Here is a 10,213-nt window from a genome sequence, read left to right as displayed (position 1 = left end):
GAGTATGGCTTGACATTATTTATTTAAAAATAATATTTTGCAAAACTATAATTCTAAATGAAATTATATTTAACCATTTCGATTAGAGATGACTTCAACGTTCAAAGTATAGAGACAAATTTATAAATCTGTGCAATCATATAGCGTTACGGTCTACCAACAGAAAAATATTCAAACGCTAAATGTTATGTATCATAAAACTTGTTACATGTAAGTGATTGAGGAACTTTGTCTTCTTCGTTGTTCCCACACTCTCCGTCCCGCTCCCGACCGTTTAAACCCTCATGCTTGATTAGCCGACAAAAATCGCAGAACCAAGGAAGAACGGAAAATATTCTCCAAACATTTAATATTTAAACTCATAAAATAAATAAATCTCCAAAAAACTATCACTCTCCTCACTTCTTCTCACTCTACAGCAACGGTCCACCGTACACCGTCACTCCCACTTTTTGTAGACCAATTTCTCTCTTTCTCTCTCTAAACTTGCTTTGATTTCACACTTTCAGGAGTTCTCTGCTACTTTCTCTCTCTACCTCCAGGCTTAGGGTTTCGGCATTATCATGTGAAACCCTAGCTCGCCCAGGGCTAGTTAGGGTTTTGGCGAGATCCGTGCAGAGCTACCGACAGAGGGCGTTGCAATGGGAAATTGCTGCAGATCTCCGGCCGCTGTCGCCAGAGAGGACGTGAAATCGAACTTTTCCGGGCACGATCACGGCCGGAGGGACTCCAACGCCGGGAAGAAGGCTCCGACGACGGTGTTGACTGGCGTGCCGAAGGAGAATATAGAGGAGAAGTATTTGGTGGATCGGGAGCTCGGCCGGGGGGAGTTCGGCGTTACTTACCTCTGTATTGACCGCCATAGTCGTGAGCTCTTGGCCTGTAAGAGCATTTCGAAGCGGAAGCTCAGGACTGCCGTGGACGTCGAGGATGTGCGGCGCGAGGTGGCGATAATGCAGCACTTGCCGAAGAATTCGAGCATTGTGAGCTTGAAGGAGGCTTGCGAGGACGAGAACGCCGTGCATTTGGTGATGGAGTTGTGCGAGGGCGGTGAGCTCTTCGATCGGATTGTGGCGAGGGGGCATTATACGGAGCGGGCTGCGGCGGCCGTAACCAGGACCATTGTTGAGGTTGTACAGCTCTGCCACAAGCATGGAGTGATTCATAGGGACTTGAAGCCAGAGAACTTTTTGTTCGCCAACAAGAAGGAGAATTCGCCTCTCAAGGCCATTGATTTCGGCTTGTCTATATTCTTCAAACCAGGTACGCTTCCAATTTCGAATTTAGGGGTTTTGAAATTATGATGCTAAGCTTCAAATTGAAGTATTCACTGATATATATAGTATCTTCCTTGAATGTTTTGATTGTGACTACGCTTGCGATTTCGTTGGCTTATTATAACTGGTTAATGAATTCTATGGTATTTATCTTCAATGAATTGCCTGCTATGTAGAATGTAGTGCGATTCGTAATGCTTGGACTGAGTTTGACCATAATTTATAGTAGTTAGCCAGTAGTGCACTCGCATTTTTTGTTGTTTATTCAGTTGTCCAATACTATGCACAAGTGACTGCCTATTCGGCTCTTAGTTAAAATAGTTACATTTCAAAATTGACATTGTTAAGTTACTATCGAAGGTTTAAATGTGTAGCAAAAGCATTCGTTTCAGCTTTGCACAAGTTAAAGTTACAATATATGAACTACGATGAGCTTTATTTGTTACTTTGATATGCGATTTTAAAGGGTTGATATGTGCAAAAATGTATTGGCTGGGTTTGCTGTAATGCACCAGGGAATTAAGGGAATGACTCCAACTTAAAACAAAGTATGGGAGTTTAAGAGATGAAGACTTTGATAATTAACTTAATAAGGGTCTAATGATAAACTTGTAATCTTGTTATCCCAGTTTCATATTAGAGAAGTTGCATTGTTGTTGCAATCAATGTTCGCTCTTATGTTTTACACTTGTGTCTGGACTTGTCACACACTTACATCCTTTCCAAAGATTGTTTTTGTCTTTGATGCTCGAATCTTGTAGATTCCTTGTGTGTGTCAGCAAATAATGCTAAACAAACCTTAGGTATCTGAGGTTGGAAGTTAAAGTTCTCTTTTGAAATGAGTTAGGAAAAAAATCTGATCTCACTCCTTCATTCAAGTAATGACAAAGCTTGAAATAGTTCTTCAATTAGCTGCCAACAGAGTAAGCAGGTTATTAGCGTTAAACAGACATTGAATGAAATAAGTTTTTTCAGAGGCAGAACATGAGGGTTTGAAGAAATGGATACTCAAGAGAACATGGGTTTTTGAGATATATGAAGAGATGGAATGATGGATACCCAAGAACCAGAACATGGGTATTCGAAGAAATAAATTTTTCTATTTCTGATATGAAATAAAGACTTTATAAAGTGGAAAAGGCTATGAGTTACAACAATAACATCTAACTGTGAACAAGAAGTCCAAATAAGTAGATTTCTCCTAATGCCTATTGGGTGTGGTAAGCAGGAAATTCCCAAGTCTTGTTACTGTTATTGGTAACTACAACATTGCAAGCATGAATTTCTGCTGTTTTTTTTCTAAATTATGCTAATTGAGGTACATTTTCTTGTCATATGCATGGATGTTGCTATCTTCTTATTAACTTCTACAAAAAATTTAGGTGAGCGGTTCTCAGAAATTGTTGGAAGTCCATACTACATGGCTCCTGAGGTGCTCAAGAGGAATTACGGGCCAGAAATAGATATATGGAGTGCAGGAGTTATACTGTATATTTTGTTGTGTGGGGTGCCCCCTTTTTGGGCTGGTAATTATATCTTCCATTTACCCTCTCTTTCTCTCCAATATCTTCCTCACCCCCTTGAGGAGGGGAGTTTGTTCTGTAAAGAGCTTTGCATTTTACATTGTGTACTTCTATGCAGAGTCTGAACAAGGGGTTGCACAGGCCATTCTACGTGGGCTGATAGATTTCAAGCGTGATCCATGGCCCAATATTTCGGAGAGTGCCAAGAGTTTAGTTAGGCAAATGTTGGAGCCAGACCCAAAGCTACGATTGACTGCGAAGCAAGTTCTTGGTATTGCATCTTTTTGTGATGTTCATATACTTTGTGATAGGGATCCATTGCACAATTTTAATGTGGCAATTGAGCAAGCTCTCTTGTTTATATTATGAAGAGTTTATGCTGTTAAAAGGGTTAATGTATTCTTCATATGATTTGAAATATATATCAAGTATTGCATTTAACAAAACTCTAGATAGGTATCTTGGTACATGAGAAAGAAATTTAGACATGCGTAAACAATGCAATGGTGTGGACAGCTACATTTCTGATCTTAAGGATGACAATATGCCAGTCTCCAAATGGAGGAAAGCTTATGTTTTCCCCTAGATTCCCACTGAAGAACTATAGGAATTTTGTATTGTTTGTCCTGTATAGGAAGAACGTATAGTTGTGTCTTGCTTGCTTTAAGTTAGTACCTAATGTGTCTTACTTTCTCCTTTTTCAGAGCATCCTTGGCTCCAAAATGCTAAGAAAGCACCGAACATTCCCCTTGGAGATGTTGTCAAGTCAAGGCTCAAGCAGTTTTCAATGATGAACAGATTCAAAAGAAAGGCCTTGAGGGTTGGTTGACTGCTCTTACAAACTTTCTAATATGTTTGGTGTATTGTACTATGTTTCAATGCAAGTACTAATTTACGTGGAACTTCAAACAGGTTATTGCAGATTTCTTTTCCGTTGATGAAGTTGAAGACAGTAAGGAGATGTTTAAGAAGATAGACACTGATAATGATGGAATTGTTTCAATTGAAGAATTGAAATCTGGACTTCGGAATTTTGGATCCCAGCTTGCCGATTCTGACATTCAGTTGCTTATTGAAGCAGTGAGTATTGCTTCATTGTTAACTCTTATCAAAATTAGTTCTAGCATTGCACCAACTATTACATAATCTAGTATGCATTAAGCAATTAAGTTATATATTGATAATTTGATATTGAGCTTTACATGGTTCTCGCTTTGTTAATAGACCAATACTTATCCTCCAATCCATTCTGTTCAAAGGGATTAATCTTATATTAATTAGACATGTTCTTAGGGTGGGGGTGTTAAAGCAAATACGCATTAGTTAGATTTAGATACAACATTTGTTAGGTATCAAATATCCGCACCTAATGCTTAAATTTTTTGGGTTAGATATTCATTTATTACGTATTTAACAAATTCAACCAATGCACTTTATAAGATCAAGGACAGACCTAGGAAACAAAATTTTCTTCTAGTCCCGTGTACAGTAGGAAACAATACTCTAAAGATGCATTCTAAGGAAGGCCAAATTGGGTAAATGATCCTTGTGGTCATAAGGTATTCGGAAGATCTGTGCTAAAAAAACTCGGATTTAAACCCCTGTGGTGTACTCCGTTAGCAAATTTAGTCCAAAAGTGATTTTTCCGTTAACTATCTGTTAATACATGGGTAAAATTGTACTTTGACGTGTAAACCCTATTATTAACCCTATTAAAAAAATAAAAAATAAAAAAAAAAAAAAACCAACCAAACAAAACAAACCCAGAACCTCCCCTGCGACCCACTTCTCCATCTCCTCCCTCTTCACCTCCCATCCCTTCTCTCTCCCCAAACCCAACCAAGGAAATTTCAGTATAAAGTTATAAACTGACCAACCAGTAATGTAGATCAGGTGCTTTGCATTAGTAATTGCATCAAAGATGTCTTCCCAACATCTGTGGGGCTCGTAACGTTTGCCTCCAGCAAGAGGAATTTTAGGAATAAATTTATCTGGGATATAAGCATCTTGGTAAAGGGAAACCTTACACCCTTGTCTCTGTGAGAAAAATGTAAACGGAACTCTAGGAAACTTAGTATACCCTTGTCTCTATGGACAGTGATAGTACGAAGGTGGGTTGGGGGTGAAGAGGAAGGAGTGGGTTTGGGGAGAGAGAATGGATGGGAGGTGAAGAGGGAGGAGATGGAGAAGTGGGTCGCGGGGGGGGGGGGGGGGGGAGGTTCTGGGTTTGTGGTTTTTTTTTATTTATTATTTTTAAATAGGGTAAATAATAGGGTTTACACGTCAAAGTACAATTTTACCCATGTATTAACAGATAGTTAACGTAAAAATCACTTTTGGACTAAATTTGCTAATGGAGTACATCACAGGGGTTTAAATCCGAGTTTTTTTAGCACAAGGGCTATCTTCCGAATACCTTATGACCACAGGGATCATTTATCTGATTTGGCCTTCTAAGGAATAATGACTAAGTCATCTGTAGGTCCAAATTGTAAGATTATTCCTTCGTGGAGATTTGTACTACTGTACTAGATACATTCTTCCCCATTTGGGCCCAGACTTCTAAACCCAAATATTTTTCACTTTGAATGCAAATTTTATGTTTTGATGGAAAAGGTAATGTAGGTGTAGGGAAAAGGAACAATCGGTGAAGCTGATGATAAAGCATACATATCTTGTTGTAATTTATATGGATTTTCTGTTTTCATGTCGTGTTTGGTAGTTTACCACTGACTTTGTGTCATTGATTCTCAATGACCTTTGTTCCTGCTGCATGGTCACTTTTTCGAAATTACCGAATGAGAAACATAATTTCCATAGGTATATCTGTATTTTCTGGTTTTAATTTGATTAGTTTGTTGGTAACAGGTTGATACTAATGGGAAGGGTACTCTGGACTGTGGAGAATTTATTGCTGTTACCCTCCACCTACAGAGAATGGCAAATGATGAGCACCTTCACAAGGCATTTTCCTACTTTGACAAGAATAACAATGGCTATATTGAACCAGACGAGCTCAGGGATGCATTGATGGAAGATGGGGCGGATGATTGTACAGATGTAGCAAATGACATATTCCAAGAAGTGGACACAGACAAGGTGAGGACTCGAGGAGCAATTGCGTCTTACACTCTTACCATGACATTGCGATGACGAACTTTTTTTTTTTTTTTTCCCCAACTTGTGATGACAAACTGATGTTATTGTTTTGTTGATGAAGGATGGGCGTATCAGCTATGAAGAATTTGTCGCCATGATGAAAACCGGGACAGATTGGAGAAAGGCTTCTCGTCATTACTCAAGAGGGAGATTCAACAGTCTAAGCATAAAGCTGATGAAGGATGGTTCCATAAATTTGGGGAATGAGTGAAAGCATAGACAAGTTTGGTAATTGGATTGTTGATGCAAAAGAAGTAATTCGGTCTTTTCGACACATCAGCGAAGTCATTCGTCTTTTCGGCACATCAGCTTCTTTGCTTTCAATTGTGATTATTGTAAGGGTCCCTTGATTTAGACGGGGCTCCTTTTTGCTTGGGTGCCATACAAGTTGGATCGTGGAGGGGGGATGGGTACGTTCGTTTGTCCCTGCAATCGTCTAACGGTGTAAAAACACGGTACCTCGTGGCAACGACACAGCATGTATGTATGGTTTTTCTCTGTTAATCTTGTACGCTCCAACGTTTTGTAGCTGTATTTTGCTTGATCATATTGGATTGAACTACATCAGCGTGCGTTTTCTGGACAACACGAGTACCTCATTGTTTGGCTAAAAGGCCTTCCCAATTAAATCCATTTCTCCAAGGACTAGCTGAATAAAGTCACAACTCAACGAAATCCTAAACCTTGGAATTTCCTTTCATTTATAAGCACTAATCCGTAATCGGGTGACTTGCTGAATAAGTCATGTTTACCTTCGCTTTTATGGAATATTGAAAACTTGTTTGGTAACTATTTTTATATTTTCAAACAAATGGGAACTAAAATTAAAATCAAGCCCAAATTTAAAACCTCTTCATTCCCAAATTCCATGCTAGTAACGTCAGAAAGCGTGCATCGCAATTCAATCCTGGCTTGAACACGGTTGCTTGACTTTCATGTTCGACCATGGATACAGCCCGAGCCTCGAGACCCTCATACCACCCTTGGGACGTACCTGAACGAGAGTCAAACCTTTTTTGGTTACTAAAATGTAGCGTTTTAAAATAGTTAGAAATGATCAAACTTGGAAGTTTAAAATTAGCGTGGGGGCATAATGGGCAAAGAAATGGATTCTTGATGAGTTATTTCTCCAGTAATTAGAATACCATTCGCAGCAAAGATTTATTGCTCACAACTAAAGAAGAATATCAATACCTGTCACTCTCATGTGTTAAATTAAGAGTTGAGTCCTCATATTCTGTTGGCCCACCTATGTTTTCATTTTCGTATTGTCATTTTGCATTAAAATTCTAATTCTTATTTTGATTCTGATTATGAATAAGTAAACATGTGATTATCATTTATTTAGTTGTTGACTTGTTATTGGGCTTCTAGCCTCACATTTTACCTAAACAAAGAAAAAACTTATTCAAAGCATTTCCCATTGCCAGTCTTCACATTGCCTTAATTTATGTTAGTATTCTCTCTATTCTTTATTATTTTTAATCAAGAATCTGATTGGCCGTAAAAGAGAAGTGGGTTGTGATTGCAAACCGAAACCCGACCCAATTAGACAAGCATAATAAGGCTATGTGCAGACTCTATTTTTCCAATGTAACAAGAAAATGGCATCGAAGTGATCGGCCCGAACCGAGTGGTAGAAGCCATTCCTCCTAATGACTTCTTGATCCAATCCCAGGGAACAGATTGCAAAACATTAACTAGTAAAATTTGTCTGTTACCTGTTGATGTTAATATGTTGTTATTATCCTTTTTTCTTTTCCTTTTTTTTTGTCAGTTGAACAGTTTCATATGCTTTTATACGTATAATAAATAATATTTTGTTGCAGTTCTATCAGATTAGGAATATGATTATGTAAATTCTAGTATATCTAGGAGTATCTTGTAGTTACATATTAGAAGTTGATTACCTATTAAGAGATGTAATCCTATAAGGGCAATGATTATACCCTTCATACTACTATAAATAAAGGCATAAGTAGGCCTGGCAAACGGGTCGTGTCTGTCGTGTTCGTGTCGTTTTCGTGTAACACCTGTTATCTTAACGGGTCGTGTCGTGTCACACCCGTTATCTTAACGGGTCCTTAACAGGTCGTGTCACTTTACCCAACGGGTAAAGTGACCCGACCCGTTATGACCCGTTAAGAAAAAAATATATTTTTTTTAAAATTTGCACATACCACACATTGCGACATAAATATTACTTGAAAACATTAAAACATTTCTCGTTCAAGTACTATATCTACACTCGAAAATGAAAGCCTAATAAAAAAAATAATACATACACTACTAATCTATTACAAATATTAAATGTGCAAGGATAAAGAGTTTTTGTTTTTAAGATTGTCCCGTTACTTGATCTCTGAATGTTTTTTTTTTTGTGATTTTTTGCTGATGTGATCTCCAAGCATATACAAACAATTTTGACGGTTTGGATCGTTGAAATTAGTTTTGGAGAATTCGTAAAACAATAGATTGACTAATACTTAGAGTTTATTTATACTTTCATTAAGTATAACATAAGATTTTGTGGTATCCACTTGTGTAAATATTTTAAATTGAAGATCGAATTCATTCATTGTATTCATATAGGGTCAAGGAGTGTAGTTATAAAAAATCATCAAAATCGGAGTTAAAATAACCATTAAATCGTGATTTTTCGTTTATAACCGTTGAAAAACATTGTCCTGTTACTTGATCTCTGAATGTTACTTGATCTCTGAATGTTTTTTTTTTGTGATTTTTTGCTGATGTGATCTTCAAGCATATACAAACAATTTTGACGGTTTGGATCGTTGAAATTAGTTTTGGAGAATTCGTAAAACGATAGATTGACTAACACTTAGAGTTTATTTATACTTTTATTAAGTATAACATAAGATTTTGTGGTATCCACTTGTGTAAATATTTTAAATTGAAGATCGATTTCATTCATTGTATTCATATAGGATCAAGGAGTGTAGTTATAAAAAATCATCAAAATCGGAGTTAAAATAACCGTTAAATCGTGATTTTTCGTTTATAACCGTTGAAAAGCTTTGTCCCGTTACTTGATCTCTGAATGTTTTTTTTTTGTGATTTTTTGCTGATGTGATCTCCAAGCATATACAAACAATTTTGACGGTTTGGATCGTTGAAATTAGTTTTGGAGAATTCGTAAAACGATAGATTGACTAACACTTAGAGTTTATTTATACTTTTATTAAGTATAACATAAGATTTTGTGGTATCCACTTGTGTAAATATTTTAAATTGAAGATCGAATTCATTCATTGTATTCATATAGGGTCAAGGAGTGTAGTTATAAAAAATCATCAAAATCAGAGTTAAAATAACCGTTAAATCGTGATTTTTCGTTTATAACCGTTGAAAAGCTTTGTCCCGTTACTTGATCTTTGAATGTTTTTTTTTTTTTGTGATTTTTTGCTGATGTGATCTCCAAGCATATACAAACAATTTTGACTGTTTGGATCGTTGAAATTAGTTTTGGAGAATTCGTAAAACGATAGATTGACTAACACTTAGAGTTTATTTATACTTTTATTAAGTATAACATAAGATTTTGTGCTATCCACTTGTGTAAATATTTTAAATTGAAGATCGAATTCATTCATTGTATTCATATAGGGTCAAGGAGTGTAGTTATAAAAAATCATCAAAATCGGAGTTAAAATAACCGTTAAATCGTGATTTTTCGTTTAGAACCGTTGAAAAGCTTTGTCCCGTTACTTGATCTCTGAATGTTTTTTTTTTGTGATTTTTTGCTGATGTGATCTCCAAGCATATACAAACAATTTTGACGATTTAGATCGTTGAAATTAGTTTTGGAGAATTCGTAAAACGATAGATTGACTAACACTTAGAGTTTATTTATACTTTCATTAAGTATAACATAAGATTTTGTGGTATCCACTTGTGTAAATATTTTAAATTGAAGATCGAATTCATTCATTGTATTCATATAGGGTCAAGGAGTGTAGTTATAAAAAATCATCAAAATCAGAGTTAAAATAACCGTTAAATCGTGATTTTTCGTTTATAACCGTTGAAAAGCTTTGTCCCGTGACTTGATCTTTGAATGTTTTTTTTTTTGTGATTTTTTGCTGATGTGATCTCCAAGCATATACAAACAATTTTGACGGTTTGGATCGTTGAAATTAGTTTTGGAGAATTCGTAAAACGATAGATTGACTAACACTTAGAGTTTATTTATACTTTTATTAAGTATAACATAAGATTTTGTGGTATCCACTT

At 36.4% G+C, this 10,213-nt stretch overlaps 1 protein-coding gene across 1 annotated transcript; it reads left to right on the top strand.

Annotated features, from left to right (window-relative positions):
- Nucleotides 1–216: 216 nt before the first annotated feature.
- Nucleotides 217–6,526, top strand: LOC137723045 (calcium-dependent protein kinase 13). The gene is made up of 7 exons (XM_068462196.2): nt 217–1,263; nt 2,660–2,803; nt 2,919–3,071; nt 3,505–3,620; nt 3,713–3,880; nt 5,669–5,899; nt 6,021–6,526. The coding sequence occupies exons 1-7, from the start codon at nt 642–644 to the stop codon at nt 6,168–6,170; spliced, it is 1,584 nt and encodes a 527-aa protein (XP_068318297.1). The 5' UTR covers nt 217–641; the 3' UTR covers nt 6,171–6,526.
- Nucleotides 6,527–10,213: the final 3,687 nt, after the last annotated feature.

The sequence above is a fragment of the Pyrus communis genome, chromosome 4 (genome assembly GCF_041283825.1).
Source record: "Pyrus communis isolate YQ-2024b chromosome 4, ASM4128382v1, whole genome shotgun sequence".
Lineage (NCBI taxonomy): Eukaryota > Viridiplantae > Streptophyta > Magnoliopsida > Rosales > Rosaceae > Pyrus > Pyrus communis.
The sequence above is the reverse complement of the archived record's forward strand: the minus strand, read 5'-3'. Positions and strand labels throughout refer to the sequence as shown.

Coding starts and splice junctions, on each gene's coding strand:
- LOC137723045 (XM_068462196.2), top strand. CDS start 642: ATGGGAAATTGCTGCAGATCTCCGGCCGCTGTCGCCAGAGAGGACGTG. Junction 3,072..3,504: donor GACTGCGAAGCAAGTTCTTG/GTATTGCATCTT, acceptor CTCCTTTTTCAG/AGCATCCTTGGCTCCAAAAT. Junction 3,621..3,712: donor TCAAAAGAAAGGCCTTGAGG/GTTGGTTGACTG, acceptor AACTTCAAACAG/GTTATTGCAGATTTCTTTTC.